We start from the raw sequence: 21686 nt of genomic DNA on the forward strand, positions 1-21686 counted from the left end.
ATCTTGTTTTTCTCACATATCTTGTTTTGCTATTTAGTGACCCCAGCTGTAAGGCACGTGGTATCCACAAAAAATGAATAAAGGGATAACTTAAGCTCACTGCGATCATTTAGTAGACCTTAGTCCAACATGACTAATAACAGAAGAGCAGATTAATACATCAGCACATTTGCTGAGAGGACCATGTGTTGGTGTAAGAGAAGACAGCATTTACATCAGGAGACCATGTAGTGGCACGGAAAAGAGGAAGATGTGTGTCATGAGAGAAGGCTACCTCGTATAATGGGAGGGCCAAATGATAGCTCCAGAGAAGATGACCAAATACAGTGAGAAGTCCGAATCATGGTGTGAGAGAAGATAGACTACAAGCCGAGTAAAGAAACCAAGCCTTCTGTCTCCATGATCTTGAATTTTTAGACTTTAGAACTGTAAATGCGAATTCCTGTTGCTTAAACCACCTGATAAACTTTGGTGCTTCATAATAGCAGATGATAAGGACAACTCAAATGTAGAGACTGGGGGGTATTTTTGATAGTCTCTTGTTTTGTCCGTATTTTTAGGGGAAATAAGAACTTCACCCCCTCCTTGTGTGTGTGTGTGTGTGTGCACGTGCCCCCCAGTAATTGCATTGGCTGACACATAGTGAGTTATTTTCTAGGCTATCATTCAGATTTCTTGGGTATAGTAGGTTCTCTTTGCACTGGAAGTGTATGCAAGTCCAAAATGGACTTTCATAGACAATATTTGATGTGCTTAAGTTTCATGATAAAGCTTTCCAACTTCCTAGAAGTTTTTGCTAATAGTAAAACATATTTAAACACTAATTTTGGTTCATTGTGGTGTTTCTTGTCATGTTTCACATAGCAGTCTTTGTTGACTTTAAATCAACAGAGCCTATTTCCATCATTAGTCTCTACACACACCCTTGTTCCTGGCTGGCCCTCTCTTCAGTGCTTCTATAGCTATTGTATTGAATCGTGGGAATCACAGGAGTTACATTTGCTGAGTGCATTGATTGCTTTGATTGTGTTGATAAAGAACATTTGAGTTGTCCTTATCATCTGCTCTTATCAGAGCTTTTGCTCATCATCTCAGCCTATGTCCTCATTACAGATTGATCACATACTTCAAGGCCTTCTGCAGTATTGCCATTAACATTCTAAGTGAACAGTGAATGTGGGCCCACTTTGTTCTGTAAACCTAGAGAGAGCCTGTAATTCTTTTCTAAGAAGAGCAGTTTAGCTCTAGATTATCCTGAGCTCTTCCTCCCGTAGCCTGGAGCACGTCTCATCTTGCTTTGTGACGTACAGTAGAGGAGGCTAGCTAGTCACTGTGCCTCACAGCTCTTATTCTCTTAGTACACATTATTGCCTAAATACCTTCTCTTGTCTGATTGAGCTTTATTGGTTCTTTAGCCTTTTGGGGCTCATTTAGAAATTTTTATTCAATATAAAACTTGTCCTGAAGCCAGGCGGTGGTGGCGCACGCCTTTAATCCCAGCACTTGGGAGACAGAGGCAGGCGGATTTCTGAGTTTGAGGCCAGCCTGGTCTACAGAGTGAGTTCCAGGTCAGCCAAGGCTATACAGAGAAACCCTGTGTCCAAAAAACCAAAACCAAAAAATAAAAAAAATAAAAAAAATAAAAACTTGTCATGGTAGCAGTTGATGGTGAAGTGATATCTGCTTGGAGGCATGTACTTCTAGGAAAACAGTCAGCAGTGAGTGGAGAAAGAACAATCTGGAAGTAAATTGAGGTTGTTTATGACTTCCCTGGCTCCCAGAAGCACTGTTCTCCCTCAGTCTCTACACTGTGCATTACTTCCAGATTTCCTTCAGACTCCTTTCGTGTGGCTACCCTACCCCCACCCCCATTCCTGAAGAGTCAGTCCATATCTCCTCCTTGGCTCTCTTTCACTCTACATGATGGGCTTACCAACCTGCTCTCACCTGCTCTCACTCAGAGTCACTCCCTCCATCCTCCATCTCCAGACAGTCTCTTCCATGAGTTCCTCAAATTCAGCTTACCTGAACCCAGGTTCCTTTGCCAGATTCAAGGGCCATCAGACTCTCACCACTATTTACCATGGCTCTTCTATCTCTGCACTTCCTTACTGTCTGCCTTGTGTGCTGGTTACTTTCTGGATGGACCAGCAGTGGTCAAAGTGACATCAGTATAAGACACTTCTTTCACTCGGTCACATAAGCATGAATTTGGGGCATTTTTAGTCCTGCTTACGTTGTCATTCTGCCCAGCTAACTGAAATCATAGTGATTAAGCAAAGAAAATTGTCTTCCCCCTGACAAAAGGTGATCATAGCACACAACCTTTTGCTTGTATGTAATTGGTAGGTTCTGAGAAATTAGAAAGACATCTCATTAATTTGAAATAAAATCAAGAAGTTTCTCTGATTAGAGGGGAGAAGTTGAGCCCTTTAACTTCTTTTTATATAATTTCTTAAGTTTTTAAACTGATTAAAAAGAACGAGTTTGGCTGCTCTATAAGCTGTCTTCTAGTGTAGATGTTATATACTCTACTAATATTAATATCAGGTTGATAATTTTGGGTGTTAGAAGATTAAGTGTTTGATCCTATTAAGATTAATTTGAAATATTTAATACCTCCTGTCTATCTGTCAGGTACTGGAAATAGTGGTAAATCAGACAGTGTTCAAAGAGTTTCTGTCTTATTTGGAGAAAAAGACAATGTTGCAAGCATGTTTAGTGACTGTCAGCACAATGGTGAGCAAAGCAGGAGAAGCAGGGATGTGGTAAGGAAGCAGCTAGAACAGAAATAGAAAGTAAGACCTGGAGAGATGGCTGCTTTTCCAGAGGACCTGAGTTTGGAGAGACTGTCCAACATGTATACCTCTGTGAGCACCTGTACTCATATGCGCATACCCACACAGAGACACATATACATGCATATAACTCAAAATAAGAAAGATCCAAGGAGATAAGGGTGTTACAAAACTGATATCAAGACCTTTCTCTTTTTCTAAAATCAGATGATATGAACACCACTGATAGGCCAAGAGCCAAATCTCACTTGTGTTTAAGATTTTCTAGCAGAGGCTGGGGTATAACCTAGTGGTAGAGCATATGTTTAGCATGAAACAGGTCCAACCCCCACGACTAAATATAATCAGAGCTAATGGTGGTTGCCCCAGTGCTGTGTACAAGACCTGTTATGTCTAATTTTTCACTTTCACATCTGTAATATGGAAGGTTATGTCATCTCTGGTGGGTTCTGAGAAGATGAAATGTTGGCTATTCACACCAACTTTCCCATTGTAAGCCCTTTCTCTGCAGCCCTCTGTCGGTCAGACTCCACCCTTGGACTACTCTGGTGGCCAGGCCGGACCTCTCCAGGTGTGTGAGTGACCAGGCTCTGTCCCTGAGGAGCTCCACTGGACAACTCCTCCCAGACTTCCCAAATGGATGTAACAGCTCCCTCTCCCCTGGGTAGGAGAATGGCCAGGCCCCATCCTACAGAACAAAAACCAAAACAAACTACCAACTCTCCTAGTTTGCCCTAAGATCAGACCACAAAATTATTCCAATCCTGGGCGACTCTGGAAAGCTCTGCCACCCCCAGCTTCCTGTCATGTGCTCAGTTCTCTGCTGCCATCCTCCTGGGTTTTCCCTCCCAATAACCGCTTGTGAGGTGTGTTGTAGGCTATATCTGTGGTATCTCTTGACTCCCGACTGCCAGGATGGATACCTTTCTCCTCCAAGCTCTAACACTTGTGAAGAGCTAGCTTGTTCTGGCAACAGCTCCCTGAGTTTGCCATCAGGGAGTTTGTAGGTCTACTCTTCGTAAGGCAGGCAGTTGCTTTGCCAGCCATCCTCCCTGTCTTTTTTCCTACAGTTATTCCTAGAGGTCTGGGTAGTAAAGGCTAAATTGCTTATTGTTTTCTCCTCACTAGAAATCTCGATGTTTGGATGGAACTGTTTGGCTTTAAAAAGCTTTTAGAATCAGAAATTGGTGAGGAATGAGTGGGAGTGCAGGTAGTGAAAATTTAAGACATCAGCAACATTTATAATTACTTTGTAGAAGAGGAAATGGCTTTTCTCAGCTTTCCCTAGCCAGTTCTTAGAAGAGTAGACCCAACCTCAGAGGTCTCCAACTGCCCTGTTGATGGTGGACACATTGTTTAAACCAAGGTGCTGTCAACATTCCATCAAAACAGAGTGGAAACCACAAAAGTATGGGCTACTCTCAAAAAGCAAGTGCCTGGAGAAAAGCTCCAGACTTCTAGTAATTGCTGCTGCTGCTGCTGCTGCTGAGTATGTGTTCTAAAGGAGATGAAGATCTAAGGAAGTTACTTAAGACAGACTCAAGAACAGCATAGATGGGAAGAGATGTGATGGTGCAGACACAGCCCGATGGTAATTGCAGCAGTGAGGACGTACACATAGTGTTGACTGTCCAATACCTCTAATATTTTCGGAAGGCTGATCTTTATAATATTTAGGGAGAAGAACTTCATTGAGTGTTTGTCCTTGAACAGAACAAGCAGGACACTCAGCTCCTTGTTAGTCCAGGGAACTGTGGAAAGTCAAACCTCAGTTTCTCTTGTTAACGTGGGAATCACTCACCAACTGGTCAAGGGCTAAAGGGGATGCTGAGACTGAAATGGAATGAATGCTGTTGCATGTTTTAACGTGGGAATCACTCACCAACTGGTCAAGGGCTAAAGGGGATGCTGAGACTGAAATGGAATGAATGCTGTTGCATGTTGAGCTGGGCTGAGCAGATCCAGGTGAAGGAAGAACAGTGATGCCCACTTGCCTCTTCTGCAGGGTTCAGCAAGTTCATGGACACAGTGACAGGCTGTGTGGAGAAGGAAGGCAGGGTGGGCAAGTCTCCTGGGAGGATCTGTTTTCTCTCATACTGTCTTTTGAATTAAATGAGATTAAGACAGTTGAATACCCCTTGTTAATACTTGTCACCTCTAACAAATTTATGAACATCAATTTATGGTCTTTCTTAGGTAAAAGAAGAACGCCCAGAAAAAGTACCAGATTTAAAATTACTGGTGGAGAAGAAATTTTTGGCTTTACAGGATAAGAATTGTGACGCTGACTTTAAAGAGAATGAAAAGTTCGTGCAGTTCAGGCAGCAGCTGAGGGAGCTGAAGAAGCAATGTAAGTCAGCCGCTTTGCTTTGGCTTGAGATGAGGGGTCTGACTGTGAGCAGTGTCCGCTTCTCTGCTTGCTCCATCCTCTGCCGGAATGGCTTGTCTTGTTGCAGTTCCGTGTTTGTCTAATACTGGTTCCAATTGCCTGTCCATTTCTGAAAGCCAACAGTTTCCACAAAGTGTCTCACTGCTGGGGAGAGGAATTGGGAAAACAAAATAAAACTAAAAACCATCTTATTAAAATAACAATGGTAATTCTTTCAAAATATAAACTGCTGTGCCAAGCTCCAACGTGCGTTTGTTCTCGTTTGCTGCTGTGGGGCAGCATTGGTAAGGCTTCCTCAGGGATTCCTCCCAAATGGGATCCAAGTCCCTCGGATGCTGAACCCGGCCGGGCACTATACATTCCACGTGATTTTTAAATTGTCTTAAATGACTGTTACATTTAGGGTTTTGACTGAAAATGAAAGTGAGGAAAAGAATTCATTTTACACACACACACACCTTACAGAGTGTACCAAAAATAATAGATCTCCACAGTGCCCCATCCATTCCTGTCTCTCCATGTGGTCCTCAAAACAATGTTAGTCAGTTGGATCTTTTTTTTCTTTGTGTGTCTCAGCAGCTATTTAGTTGTGTAGGATTTTTTGTTTTGTTTTAGGATTGAGACTCATTTGTTCCTTAAAGAATTGTAGAGAAAAGTGATGAACTGTTTTTCCCTTTTGAACATTAGTCTTCTTTTACATTTACTTGTATACTGACAGAGCAGGAATGTCATGTGGGACATAAATTCATTTTGTGTCTTTCTATGTACTCAGTGTAGCCATTTGTGTTTTGAAGTTGGCCTTTTAAGTAAAATATTTTCTTTAAATTGGTGCTGAGATCTCAAAAATGACTGAGGAAGCTGCTTCACTTTTGTCTATTTTACAAATAACTTAAGTTTCACAATTTAGAATGTTTTGCAATCATGATGAGACTATTGCTTTTCTGTAGATTTAAATAGTAAGCATTTTTCCTCTATTTGGTTCTTGAACATTATCACCATCAAAATCTTTCTCAAGTAATTTTGTGCTGTTCCCCCAAATAGAACATAATCCCCAGAAGAGAGATGATGGGGCTTTTGGGTTGTATGTGGGTTTTTTGTTTGTTGGTTTGGTTTGGTTTGGTTTGGTTTGGTTTGGTTTGGTTTGGTTTGGTTTGGTTTTGGAGACAGGGTTTCTCTGTGTAGCCCTGGCTGTCCTAGAACTCACTCTGTAGACCAGGCTGGCCTCAAACTCAGAAATCCACCTGCCTCTGCCTCCCAAGTGCTGGGATTAAAGGCGTGTGCCACCACTGCCTGGCAGCTTTTAGTTTTTATGTGTGTCCTAGCAGACATGTTTGTAACTTTAGTGTCCTTAGATCCAGCTCTTACAAATTATGACAATCCTAATGTGTCATCTCTTACTTTAAAGGTATTTTATAATAAAACTGAGGTATATATATATATGCATATATATATATATTAATTAGATTTCCCCCCTTTGTTACTTATTCATAAAGTTATTATTCCCTAAAAAACCTATAGTGAATTTTATAATAATATGGTCTTGGAGAAATTTTTAATCAGGAGCATATAATGCAACCAAATTAATGCTTGAATTGTGATTATTATTTTTTTAATATGGGGAGAGAGAAAGAGAGAAGGGAGAGAAGAGAGATGGGTTTTTCCAGGTCCAGCCATACACATCATTTGGATAGTTAAATCTAATGACAAAGTAAATTTATATCGAAAAGAACACTTCCTTATGTAAGAGTTCCCCATGCATTGCAACACTGGGGTTAACAGACATTTCCCTTTAGTTTCCCCTGAAATGTTATTTTAAAAGGTCCTGGTCTTAAATAGCAGAGCAAACAAAATATCAATACTCTCTTAAAGTGCTATAGAAGATGTTTTTGTGGTGCTTGCAAAATGGAATTCTTAGCTTAGTGTTTTGAGCACTGCCAGTTTCATTTGTAGCATGTCTGATAGATTTTGTTCTTTAGATTTCACTCTGCTGTGGTAGTCCTGATGGACCAGGCTTGCACAGTGATTGTGTCTAGATCCGAGGTACACTGTGAATTATTGAATGGGCTAATGGATCTGCTTTGAAATGTGTTCTGGAGTTAAGGAGTTGTTATAATTTGAAATAATAATGTTTTGTTTTTAAAAATTGGAAAATAGAAGTGAGAGAGAGGGAGGGAGGGAGACACACACACACACACACACAAAGACCCTCACCTCTACTTGCCTGTTTTGATGAAGTAAAAGCTATAGTGAGAACCCTGTGGGCATGATGATATGCACCTATAATGCCAGCACTCAGGAGGTAGAGGCAAGAGGGTCACTGCTGTGTGAGGCCAGCTTGGACTACATAGTGAGTTCCAGGCTAGCCAGGGCTATATGACAGGACTGTCTTAAAGGTAAAAACGACTGAAGTATGTGTGTAAAGGGTTGTTCTTTTATGTAAACAACTATGATATTTTCTCTATATTCCTCATGTGAGGTATAATTACAGGGGATTTAAGTTATCAAATCATAATTCAGTCAAAGAAATGTCAGGTAGTTCTTGAACCGGGTTAGGTCAAGGTGATGGTGAAGGTGGTTGAGTCTGGTGGGCAGGACTAGGTATTCTCTACTGCACTTACAGTTCATCCTGGCATAGCTAAGCAGCTGGCTCTCAAGCTTTGTCATCCCATGACCCTTTAACATACTGAAACTGTACTTCTCCCGTACTAGGTCACATGCTGTGTGTGCCTTGTAGTATTTATCCTATTGGAAATCAGAACTGAGGATTAAAGTAATAATAATAATGATGATGATGATGATAATAATCTATTTTTTAAAAACATGTTCATTAGTGTTAAGTATAGGCAACATTTGACATGAAATGTAACTATTCCCCAAACATAAGGAAAATGTACTGAGATTAGGTGGCATTGATTCTTATTTTTGCAAATCTCAACTTCTGGCCCATAAAGCAGATGAATCCTCTTTCTTGCTTTTGCATTGCTCTGTAGCTATCCCTTGTTTTGGTTGAAGGGAAGTCGCATATGCTGGTATGATAGTCACATTTTCAGACCACCAGAAATTTCCATTTTGAAAACACCAGATCTGGGCTGTCTATGATACAAATTCAGCTTACAGATTGGGAATAGTTTTTATAATATTAGAGGGAGGGTTCAATCATTGGGGGAATCAAAACAGGAATACTATTTCGTGCTGTAAAGATAACATGGAACTCTGCTTTGTAACTAGGTTGGTTAGAGCCCAGACATGCTCACTAGTTTACATATGGTCTGTGGTAACTTTTCCAATGTCATTGCAAAGCCCATGTTGCATCACAAACCACTGGCCCACAGAACTTATAATATTTACTATCTGCTTCTTTACAGGAAAGGTTACTGACTCCTCATCTAAACTACATCTAGAGTTTCTTGAGGGTTTTTTTTTTTTTTTTTTTTTTTTTTTTTGGTTGTTTGTTTGTGTGTTTGATTGGTGGGTTTTTTTTTTTTTTTTTAAACTGTAGATTCCCTGCGCCCTTAAACACCATACTCAAACACTTTTAAATACCTGTTCTATTTCTTTTATGTAGTTGATAGTCTTAAATGAATACAAATAAGAAACTTAGTTCTTGGGAAAAAACAATATTCTTATGTTTATTATGTATTATGTAATGTGAGGAGAGTCAGCACATTTTATCTGCTTGCTTATATGTCCTGTCATCAGTTGAGGCTCTGTGGACCAGAGTATTCAGAAGCTTTCTGAGGTTGGGTTTAGGCTCAGTAAGAAAGAAGATCTAATGTGATAGAGTGGGAAAGAGGAGGCAGTCCAGGTGTTAGCATTTACCATCTCTAGAATAGATATCTACTGGATGAGTATGCTTGTTTAGGGTAGCATGTCTCCAATGATAACATGCTTTATTTGCATCTAATCTGTAGTAACAACATCAGATTCTTTGAAGACATTATTTTTATCCCTTGGACACCCACTCATCGTTGTAATAAAAGCACCCCGCAGAAACAACCTCAGGGAGGAAAAATTTATTAGGTTCATAGTTTCAGAGGTTGGAGTTCACATTCATGTACGTAGAAATCATGCCAGCAATAGCATATGGAAAAGGCTGTTCACTTATTGGCTGATAGGGAGGTGTATGGCAGGAAAGGCCGCAGACAAGATGCACCTCCAGATCTGACCCTGGTGACCTACTTCTTCAAACTAGGTCCCACCTCCTGAGGTTTCCGGAACCTCACAGAACGATGAGGGCATTAGTGTTCAGCACATGAGTCTTTGGGGGGAAAGTTCATACCTAATCCATAATGCTTGCATACTAGAGAAAATTATGTCTACCCCAGTTTATTTCTTAGCATCATCACCCAGATTAAATGAGGTACTGGTTCCTTGCAAACTCTCAAACTTGCTTACATTTATTATTGAAAGAGCCAGTATCCGGCACAGCAGAAAGAATCCAGTCTTAACAGTCAGAACTAAAGCTCCATCCCTGCCCTGACGGATTAACTTTTCTATGGTTCCTTTTTGATGGCCTGTGTATTCTGCACTCATCTGAAGTTTGTCCTCTTCCTTTTACAATGACAAAAGTTGTGGCCAAACTATACTATACCCACTATATGAAGTTCTTAGCACTTGTGGATTAATAAATGGCAACTGGCATTATTTAAATGCCCACATATGCATGAACACTATATATACATTACTATTTATTTCTTACCTCTCTTCAGGAGGATTGGAGAAAAGCAGTAAAAGTTGCTTTTGACCCACAGTGATGAAGTTTAGGTGCTGGATAACACTAGAGCCTGTAAGGATATTTTGGCTTATGTTGTTTGTTTGTTACTCTTGTTTATCTCCAATTATAGTGACCCTTGAAAAATCTGTTTTCCTTTCTCTTAACTACTTCATTTCATTTCTTGAGAGATGGACTATAAAATTGTCAAGTAGTAATTCATGTGGGTCACCAGATCGTGGAACTGAACTGATTTATTCTGATGACTCTGAGAGGAATTTGTCTAGCTATCAATAGGAAACTGTTCCTAACAATGGCATTTAGAAAGCAGGGAGGCAGGATGCAACATTGTATATTATTCTTTTTTTCCTCAAGCTTCTGATCTTAATAGTCAGAAGTGCGCTTAAGACACAGTACCTAGGACTGGTATTTCATTTGTTGCTGTGTTTGGGCAGAGGAATGGGATATTCATTCCATCACAAGTTTACAGCAAGTTCTGTAGAATTTATTTCCAGCCTAACAAACAGTAATCTGGCACATGTCTCATCACCTCAGTCTTGACAGCATCCACGTGGGGGAGAGGAATGAACAAAACTGCTACAAGGTCTGTTTTTAGCAGGCCTGACACCATATAATGAGAACCATGGAGGTGACACATTTACCCAGTGTCTCAGTCAGGAGGCCTCAAAGCTGGCGGATACCCTCCCGAGGAAGAGAGAAGCTTTAGAATTTGAGGTGGCTGTGACTAAAGCTAGTAAAGGAAGGCTTCCTGTCAAGGCACGAGTGAGTCAGCTGCAAGTTAGAACAACAGAACTCTGGGTATTTCTCTCCGTGTGACTTTGATGAGGGTGCTGGTATTCACGCTAGGAGGCAGCTGGACCTAGGAAGACCAAAGCCTCAGTGCTCCAGAGCTGACAGATGTTATAATTAAGAAAATAATTATATTGTCAAATTGTAATTCCAGAAATTAGAAAGATTTAAGTTTTGTAATCTATGTGTAATTAAAATGCCAAGGAAATTATTAAGCATTTCTAGTATGTCAGGATTTTTTTTTAAGACATGCATATATTTGTGTTTCAGAAAGATTTTTAAATAGAACCTGGCAGCTTAGTATATGGCATGTTACTGTGTTTGTATATAGCAAGTTGATAAGAACAGTGTTAGTCAATCTGAAACTTTAAAAATTAAACAAAATCTATCAAGTTAATAGTTGTTATTTGGCTTTGAAAAGCACCTGTAATTGAGTATTGTCGTATTCGTATGGTAGCAGTCATGCAGGTCAGGGCAGAGGGGGTGGGGACATGACTGCAGCTGATCCATGTGCTGCACAAAGCTCTTAACAGAGTGCATTGCTAGTGACAACATCTGAAATCAAGTCATTCAAGAACAATAGTGACTTGCTACATCAGTTTCAATTTATGGTTTTAGAAGCATTTATTTGTGTGATACAATAATGAAGACATGCTATTGGGAATAAAACAGCCGCTGTGTCCCCTCTAGCCACTCAGTTTCTATCTCTGATTTTCATATCTGTACTTCTTGAAGGCTTTCTTCTAAATGATGGTGTGTGGCATGCTCAGTTGTCATCATACATATTACCATTTGAATATATTTTCTTAGAAACTCTGTATCTGAGAATCTTCCCTAAGCAGATGTTCAGAAAAAGAGAAGCAAAATTGATTCAGTGATACCCTGTACAATATTATTTATAATTAATATATAAATAATAATTTGAATGACTAACAGTAGGTTAGCCAAATAAAATACTCTGCACTGATAATGCAGAATATTTATGTTTAAAAATAATCTTAAGAATTAAATACTATGGTATTAAGAGTTTTTAGAAGTAGGATACAAAGTTTAATATTAGCTCCTGGCCTGTTAGCTCATGTTGGGATGCCAGCACATGGGAGACAGAGACAGGAGGATTACAAGGTTTAAACCAGCTTGAGCTACATAATGAGTTCCAGGCTAGCATGCGCTACAGTGTGAGACCTGTCTCAAAGGAAGGAAGGAGGGAGGGAGGGAGGGAGGGAGGGAGGGAGGGAGGGAGGGAGGGAAGGAGGGAGGGAGGAAGTTAGTTTAAAATGTTTAATATGATTACATGTGAAGTAGGCTTTATCCTGGTGTACTGGCACCTTCCTATAATGCCGACACTCTGCACAGAGGCTGAGGAAAGAATTGATAGAGGGTTGAAATCAGCTTGAGCTAAGTAATGACAGCCTGTCTCAAAAAACAAAAAAGTAGACTTCATCAGATTTTAAAACATTTTAAAAATGAAAAAAAACAAAAACAAAAAAACCCCTCATTTTTAAAAATGAGTAAGCAACCAGATTTGGTAATCCAACACTTGGGAGGCTTGAATTCAGATTTCTGAATTGAGGACCAGGATAGCCAGGGCTATGTTTGAGGGTGGAAGAGAGAGAAAATGAGTAAGCAAACTGGTATAGAATATTAACAAACCAATTATCTTGCAAAGGCTACAGGATATCCAGGTTGAATAAGGAACAGTAGCATAATAGGAAGACTTCAATGCAAAATCCAGGAGAGGCTTGAAGACTTCACAAGGGAATATACAGGAATATTAGTGTGCACAAATGATTCTTGCAAAACCCACCTTCACAAAAGCACTGCTGGGGGCCGTTGTGTTCTACTCCAACCTCCATCCTCCATTCCTAAGAGTGTATATGCACCTATGCTCCACCTTCTAAGTGACTCTGTACAGTACCATACAAAACAGTCCTTCACTAAACACTGCTGCAAGCTAGGAGTGACAAGAATGCTGGGGAGGTTGTTTTCTTAGAAAAGATAAATAAAGTCTGGGAATGTAGCTTAGGACTGGAGCACTTAGCTAACATGTGTAGGCTCTGGGCTTGAGCCTCTGCCACTGCAGAGGGTTGAAGGGTACAAGTATAAAGTAAAACAAAAGGTGTGTTTCCTTCCCAAAATTTCAAAGGCATTAGAAAAAACAACGTATCGTCTTAACCTCATGATGGCCTGCAGACTCATCTGAGCATGCTCCTGCCATGCCTGCCTGTCACAAAGTTAGTATTTGTCTATTGCTGTTGGGTTCTTTGTCAGTGCCTTGTCATGTTGTTCTGGAAAAAGCAGAAAACATAAATGGTTCTTCTAAACCAGTGTTAACACTTTGTATGGTGGAAGAAGGGGTACAGTGTTTGCAACTTCTGTATAAGGCATGTTTTATCTTTAAAATGTATGTTGCTTAACAGCAGTGTGAAGGCGTAGATAGACTTATAATCCTGTATAACAGATGAGATCCCGCAAGATCGAATTTTCTGTACATTTCTGTCACCTCCCAGAATTCTTTTTTGTCCCATTATAATTTACACCTCCCAACATCCTAGCTACTCTCAATGTTAACTCTTTCACAGTACTGTATAAACAGAACCATGCAGTCTGCAACCTTTTAAGTGACATCTTTCATTTACCAGAATGTGTGGAAGTTGACCATTGGTGCTGTTGACATTAGCAGCTTGTTGGTGATTTCTAAGTAGTCACCAACCATTTGGGTAGTGCAGTTATCCATGCACCCATTGAAGAGCATTTCAGTGACTATCACTTGTGGCTTTTATGAGAAAAACTGCTCTGAGCATCCACATACAGGCTTTGATGTGGAGGTAGGTTTGCATTTCCTTTGAGTAGGTACCTAGACATAGTGTTACATATGTATAGTGTTGTATGTTAAGTATTTGGTGTTTTACTTACAAGAAAGTGACCAACTGCTTTCCAGCGTATAGCACAAGAGGGTTCTGATTGCTCTGCACACCCACCAGCACATCAGCTAGTTTGGCTCTCTTTTAAACTTAGTCATTCTAACTAGTACATAACGGTATCTTATAGTTCTCTTTCTGACTTTTTATATTTGATTTTATGTAGTGTTCATATTTCTCTAGTCATCTATTGCGTTTACTCTTTCTTCATTTAGTCCACAAACACCAGCAAGTCATATGTGGTAGTCTTTAACCCTAGCAATGGGGAAGTAGAGGCAGAAAGATCAGGAACTTTTAGGGTCATTCTCATCTCCATAGCAAGTTCGAGGCCAGCCTCAGCTACATGAGATCCTGTCTCAAAAAATTATTAACACAATAACCCCAAGTATCAGCAGTGTTAGTGCTACCTGGAAATGTCCTTAAGTATGAACTGCCATATTCTACTGCAGACTAACTGAGTCTGAATTTGGGAGAGAATGAATTTTAACAAGCCATTGAGTGATTCTTGTGTATTCTGAGTTTGAGAACCACTATCTACAGTAGAAGTGCTCACTACACATCAGTAGCAACTGTGAACAAAACCAGCAAAAATCCAAGCCTCAGTTCCCAGCATGGAGATTCAGAGTCAGATTTAGCTGGTGTTTGGTAGGCCTGTAGGCATTGGTTAAGTTCCCCAGGTGATGTTAATATACGGCCAGGCTAAAAATAACTAATCTTCTAATGCTTGCTTAAATGTCCATCCATATCTGACACCTGTTCCAGACCGAGTGTCTTAGTGTAGTTAGAAGCACAGCTTTCCCCGGGTAAAGAGCTACAGTGTACTTTCCTCGTTTGTCTTGCTCTGTAGCCCTGGCTGACCTTGAACTTGATAGTCTTCCTGCCTAAGCCTCCTGAGAGCTCACCTGTCCATATTCCTATATCAGAGAGACTTATGTTTATGCTGCATGTTGCTCTTGGTAATCAGCCATTCAACAGCTACTTATAAGAATGCTGAGAAACATGACAAAATAAAAGTCTCTATGATCACAGAACCTACCTACATTCTGTCTTTGCCATTTAGCACGATGCATCAGATAGTACTTTTGACAGTATACTAGGGTTTTTTTTTTTTAATTCTCAAGCACATGTGTTTATTTGTATACATTATTTGTATTGGGATGTCTGTGCACACTTGTATGTGGATGTACTCATGGAGGCCAAGACAGGGCTTAGTGAAAGGGCTCGCTTATCACACTCTGCACGCCTGTTCTTTTGAAGAAGGGTTTCTCATTGAACTTGGAGTTCCTGATTTTCAGCTAGACTGATGTCTAGCAAGTCTCACTATCTTCCTGTTACTCCCTCCTCAGTCTTAAGGTTATTGATGTCCATGGGTCCACATACAGCTTTTAGATAGGTGCTTAGATCCAAGTGCCATTCTTCATGCTTGTGCAGTAAGCACTCATGCTGAGGCATTTTTCTAGCTCCTTCTGTAGTCCTAAGGAATGTATTTCTGTATTTGTTATGCTCAAGTACTGCCCTTTAAAATTATCTGTTTTTTATTTGTGGAAATTTATATTAGTCATTTCTGGATAATTATTTCAAGTCATTTCATAATTCATGTATATTTGTTACATGGCTAAGGCTAGCAACCACCAGAAAATTTGAAATGAGAAAATGTAATTAAGTGATGGAATTTTATTCCTGGAAAATATATGTATATGATAATAGCACTAATAAGAATGATACTAACTAGCCCATAGAGATGTAGAAGAATTAGACAAGATACTGTGTATGAAAGGGCTTCATAAACTATAACAGACCCCCCTTAATATTAGTTTTCTGTTTCATTTACTTTGATTTTTATTCATATCTAAAATGTAGAAGGATAAACATTTTAAGAGATTTTTATCAGTGGCAAGAATTCTTAAGTTCAAAGAAACAAACTGAGAACAGGTTAGTCTTTTTTCTACATTGCTGAGAGATTTTAGTGGAGGGTAAAGTGTTGCTGGACTGTAAAGTAGTGAGGAATTCTCTGTAACTGCCAGGACGGGAACCAAAAATGATGATAACGGAAAAGACCATATTTTCACTTAATATTGGTGTTTGCAGCCTTTTCTTGATAGGGAAGCTGAGACCGAGTGCTTAACAGTATTATTAAATGGGCCTGGTGAACCACACCCATAATCCTACCATGCCAAAGGTGAGGCAGGAGGATCACTATGAGCTCAAGGTCAACTGGACCATATAATGTAGTAAGTTTCAGGCCAGCCATGGCTACACAGTGAGATCCCGCCTTTTAAGAGAAAACAAAAAGGAGTAGTCTTTTTCATATAGTGAGCCAGCCTGTACTCAACATAAAAACATAATTATAAATAAATGTTGTAGAGCTGTATGTATCACTATTGTGTGCTATATGAGTCTTCAGTACATCAGGGATTCTTTAGAAGATACACATTAGATTGGACTGGAGAACATGGGCTTTACTGTCAGAGCTTGATTGTTAAATGAACTTCATTTTAAAGAAAAGATGGCTTAGATGTGTATATACTTTTCTATACACATACTTATGCACTTTGTTGCGTGTGTGTGGTTATGTTTTTGTGTGTGTGTGTGTGTGTGTGTACATTCTCATCTTATATCATTTTGTTATGCTTTGTTTTGTTTTGTTGCTGGGGATTGGGCCAGCGGCTCTGTTTTTGCTTGACAAGTGTTATTATAGCCTCCTGAGCTATGTTTCCAGCCCATATCTCCTGTTAATCTACTTTCCAGGCTATATCTTCCCCATTGTAAGATCTAGAATAGAGAGGGGAAGGAGACAAGAATGTTTTTCTGGAAAAGTAGCTTTTGCTGAGAAACCGCTTACATGGCCTCCACAGTCAGCCTAGCACACCTTGTGACACATGCAGCCCATGTGCTTCCTCCTTTAGGAAAGATTGACAGCTCACTTAGGTCTATAGAAGTAATTTAAGGTACAGAGGTGCTCTTATTTCCCTTAACTCTCATATCTCACATGCATGGCTTCCTTGTTAACTTTATTTTTGTTCAGTGAATAAGCTCTGTATAGCATTGGGCAGAAATGGAAATGAATAATTGATGCCTTTCCTGTAAGAGGCAAAGGAGATTGTTCAGATGAAATTTTGGAGTCTTAGAACCCGACATGTAAAATCTGTTGAGGAAAAGCTAGGTATAATAGCACGCCCTTCTAATCATAGCATTCAGGAAGCTATAGCAGGAGAATCAGGACATTGAGGCTAGCCTCAACTACACAACAAGTTTGAGGCCAGCCTGAGCTACATGAGAACTGATCTTTGAACAAAATAAAAATCCGGAGAAGATATTTAAAATCTAAGAGATTGGATGGATGAAAGATCTTTAATAGAGCTTTCCTAAGTTAAATATTACTAGGTTATTTTAAGTAAAACAATTATATTTTCAGGTTCAGATAAATTTCATCAGTCATCTCTTCTGTGAGATTCCTTTCTTCATCTTTAGTGAACAGTTTATATTTGGTTGAAATATCAGATAAGTGAGAGCAGACTTGTCTCTCTTGATATTCTGCATCTCTAGGAATTGGAAGCGAACTAGGACCCAGTATTTATTTGAGGAATGAAAACCTGGAGGGGATTATGTGTCTGTAAGTTCGAGGATGCTCTCCCCTCCCCACTTCCATGGTAAATGTTTTGACACATCCTACTCCTGAGCATGAGAAGGTAAGACAAGGCCCTGTGTCCCTTTTCATCAAGGTCACCTTGGCAGATCTGGGCAGCAGTCATCTTTCAGTACAGTGTGTGGCTGCCAATTGGCTGGAGATGCCAGACATTCTAGCAAACTTCATCCAATTTGACTAAGTCCTTCTTGACAGAAGGTTCTTCCTCCTTTTCTCAGGTATCACTAAACTTTGACATAATTCCAGTTGTATAAAATAGAAAACTTATAACTTAGGTTCAAGAACTTTTCATTCCTTCCTTCAGCATCAGCCTTGATTGACAGTGTCCACTGATTTTGTTATGTTGTGGCATTGATCTGTCTCTCCTCCAGAACATCAACCTGGCTATGATTCTTACATTTGGTGGGATTACACCCAAGAAATTGGAGTAGCTTACTCATTTATATTTTCCTTCTGCTTTAAACACAGTGGTTTTGTTTTACATGTACCAAAAGAAAAAAAAGAAAAAAGAAAAAAATCCTTCCTGCAAGAGAAGGGACTGGAGAGATGGCTTATCAGTTAGTGTTGGTGGACTTGAGTTCTGTTCCCAGCACCCACATGGAGCAGCTCATAACTGTCTGTAACTTCAGCTCCATAGAATTTAACACTCTACTCTGACCTCAATAGACATTGATACACACACACACACACACACACACACACACACACACACACACAAATCAACAACCCCAAAACCTGAAATGCATCTTTAAAGCAATTATAAGCCACTTAATAAACTGTGCAATCTAGTTTTTCCTGGAAACTTCTCTTTTCTTTTTGTCTTGTTCATTTTGCTCCAGCTTGCTGTCTTGTAGTCTACCAGGATGACTGATGGTAGTGCTTGTGTTGGGGATTGCTTCTAATGTGCTGTTTTAATTGAGCTTCCAGAATCACACAGGAATCTGCACGTTCAGATGCTAAAGAAAGCCTGCCCCCAGTTGGCTCTGGGAAATAAAGTTGCCAATGGCCTCTGGCTGGGCAGGATGAAAGAGGCAGGACTTTTAGTTTGCACAAGTAAGGACAGAAAGAGGAGAGGAGGAGAATCACCATGACTCAGAGGGAGAGGGTCAGATTGAAGAGCTACAGGAGAAAAACAATGTAGGTGGAAAGGGAATGTGGTGAGGGGGTGGGGGTCCCCAGAAGGTAATGGGATAGCAGAGATGAAATATAGAGTTTAGAAGGTATTAAGCCAGGAATACTGGAGGGACATGTATGCTAGCCGTGGGGAGGATTAGAAATGCCCAGCCATTGAGCTAGTCAAGGCATATCAAAATTAAGCCAGCATATGTGTGTCTTTCATTTGCAAATCCAGAGAGCTCTGGAGGGTGACTGGAAGTGACCACCCACTGGGAGCATAGAGCAGTTTAACAAGTTCACTGCTACATGCGTGCACTGGGAAACTGTCAGAAATTGAGTAATGGTCTTCTAGTTGCTCCCATAACCCTCTAGAATAGTAAAGGCTATCTGGCCCCTTTCCCACTTTTTCCTCTGTACTTTTTATTCCCAGATACTCATAATCCCTAGAAAGTACTCTGTTCTTTCACTTCCAGACATGCTCCTCTCAGCATGGTACATTCCATACCTCTCTTTCTTCCTTTGCTTGTAGTAAATCCATCCTTTTGTCTTTTCATGGACATCACAGACTTCAGCAATTCTCTCCCAAGGTAGACGAAATCACATCTGTAAAGTCAAACTTTTAAGGCAGTCTCAATCTGGAAAAGACTGTCTAACAACACCGATTAGGAGAAATGTATGCGGGATTGTTCGGTAAGAAGAGGAATGAGAGGTAGACTTTATGGTAGCTTTAAATATGCTAATTGCTTTGTCTTAGACTGTGTTGAATGGAACCTAATATTAAAATATCAGCTTACAATATTTGGATTAACAGAATTCTGTCCTCTGCATATCTCAGCAGCCATTCTTCATCCTCTTCTTTTGGTTACAGTGTATCCCAGTACATACAGGAACTGAAATATTCCATTTTCTCCTCTTGTTTAACTCATTTTACATAAATAGCAAATTCCCTATGACCTAGTCTGGTAAAATGGAAAATGCATTATTATATTTTGGGAACAAATATAATAATGGTAGTGAGATATTCTTTTGCCACTGACCTGGTTATTCCCTAGTCTGGGGACTAGACACCATAATCAGGAAGAGGAAAGAGGATCTCTTACGGGAACAGAGGTTGAGAGTTGAATTTTCAAGTCACAGATATCGATATCATCCCCATAGTAAAATACACTAGCTGCATCCGAAGGTTAAACCTAACATAATCCAGTGATAATTTAAGAGAGTTGTATTCAGCTATTATAGATTCAAAACTGTACCACTACTATAATATATTTTTTGATAAATAATACTTTGGGGAATAAATGCTAATGTGATAATTCCAGACCAAATACCCTATATTCTGATACTTCTCTGTAGTGTTCAATAAGAAAATTCAGAAGCAATCATAGCTTAGGAAGAATTATTCACCTACAAATATTTTATTATGTGATGATAATATTTAAATCAGTGTGTTGCCCGTGTGTGTGTGTGTGTGTGTGTGTGTGTGTGCATACATATACCTGGTGATCATTAATCTATGAACAGAAATAGAAGAAAAAGCATGAGGAGTAAGTAATCTACTTAAATAAAATTCTGAGTATATGAGGGAAAGGATTACAAGGGTAAGTTGAGCTGATTGATGTCACTTTTTGCCTTAAGTAAGCCAAATTAATTAAATAATGGAGAGTGTTCACTTTTCATTAGCTGCGTCGTCTGCTTGAGCTTGAACTTAGGAAGGTGACACTGCTGGGGCACATCAGATGGACTGGAATAGAAAGGGTTCCTGCTTACAGCAGCCCACTGAAGTGAACTACTGGAGACTAACTGGGGAGGTGAGGATAAGACGACAAGTGTTGTGCAGATGGGAACTGCCTGAGTATAATCTTAGACCTCAGAAAAGAAGGACTTAAAGGTGCTCTCAGGCCCCAGCTTAGTCATTTGGGGAGGATTTGGAAGAAGGAAAGGGAAGGGTAAATGATGTGATTATAATTCCCAAAAATATTTTTTAAAAAAGATACCATACATAAAATGGAAATAATAAACTTAGAGAAGGAAGAACTGAGTAGTACGATGGCTGTTTGTAGTGACACAGGCCTGTGATCCCAGCTGTTGGAGGCTGTGGGCAGGAAGAGCTCAAGTTCGAGGCTGGCTTTAGTTGCATAACAAATTGGGGGTCTTTAGTCTACCACAGCAGCTCATTTAAAAAATAGTGTAATATCTGTTTTTAACTGCTGAAACATCGTGGCCTTGTGTTTGTTATTCATCCTCTCCTTGGAATCGCACCCCTGAAGAGCCAGGGTCTTTAAAGGACTCTTCAAACTCATCTGCTTAGTCTGGGACACGGATCTTCATTCAGATATCACAGCAACTTGAACCGAGAGATTGGTTCGAGTAGAATTTGGCTTCACTTGCTTCCCATTTCCAGCACTTGTTGGCCATTCTCAAGTGTCTCTCTCATCTCTTAGCACAAACCAGGTATTTAGTAAAATAAAAAGAACTGTTAGCATATTCCTTATTTGCAAGAGATCTTTATCCTTTTAAGATAGGCAAAGTGTATATCCAGCAAGTACTTACTAATGCTTTAATAGAAGATAGGGCATATTGAATATGCTATAGCTCTTTAAACAAAAGTGAAGATACTTAACAAAAATAATAAATTATGGGAAAGAAAGGAGGGTGGAGTGTTGTTAAGCTAGAACAGGAGGAGGCAAATGCTGGGGTGGTAGCACATGTGACTCATGTAATCACCACCTGAGAAAGGAGCCATCTTTGAAACCACAGTGATGGCTTCATAGAGAAAATGAGTTTTGAGTAAGACTTAGACGAACTAAAGTTTGAATAAGAAGAGAGGTAAGAATCCTGCCCAATGTAGAATGGAGTCATGTTTTCTCAAGAAGGTAATTATTTAATTAAAGATAGTCTTCAGTGGCACCTATTAAAGAGCCCGAGAGAACACAGCTGCAACAAGCCTGCAGTAACACAGTGCTAGGAGCACACTTAGCAAGTTGTCTCCTTCCATGGTGCCTGCACTTCATTTTCTCTTCTCTGATGTGTGTGTGCCCTTTGGAGGGTTAGAAAAGAGTGTTCATTTTACAGATGAGGGAACCATCTCATTGTCAGTGAAGAGCACTCACCTTACCCAGGTTTTGCTTGGGGAAAATAGAAACAGATGTTTCCCTTCTGACATTGAAACCCAAAGTGAACAAAAGTTAGGAAACCCCCATTGAGTAATGGCAGGTGGTACTTTTTACAAGTATACCCAGATCTAGGTAACGCCTAAGCTGGTAGAAATAATTGGGGAATTTCCTTTTCTAAATTT

General features: G+C 39.8%; 1 protein-coding gene across 7 annotated transcripts in view; it reads left to right on the forward strand.

Annotated features, from left to right (window-relative positions):
• Nsmce2 (NSE2 SUMO ligase component of SMC5/6 complex) overlaps window positions 1-21686 on the forward strand; it is a 221914-nt gene that overhangs the window by 70278 nt on the left and 129950 nt on the right. For all 7 annotated transcript variants that reach the window (XM_034517539.2, XM_034517541.2, XM_034517542.2 and 4 more), the window contains exon 4: window positions 4995-5148. In XM_034517539.2, the coding sequence (XP_034373430.1) occupies window positions 4995-5148 (154 nt within the window). The remainder of the gene's footprint in view (window positions 1-4994; window positions 5149-21686) is intronic.

The sequence above is a fragment of the Arvicanthis niloticus genome, chromosome 13 (assembly GCF_011762505.2).
Source record: "Arvicanthis niloticus isolate mArvNil1 chromosome 13, mArvNil1.pat.X, whole genome shotgun sequence".
NCBI classification, from domain to species: Eukaryota; Metazoa; Chordata; class Mammalia; order Rodentia; family Muridae; genus Arvicanthis; species Arvicanthis niloticus.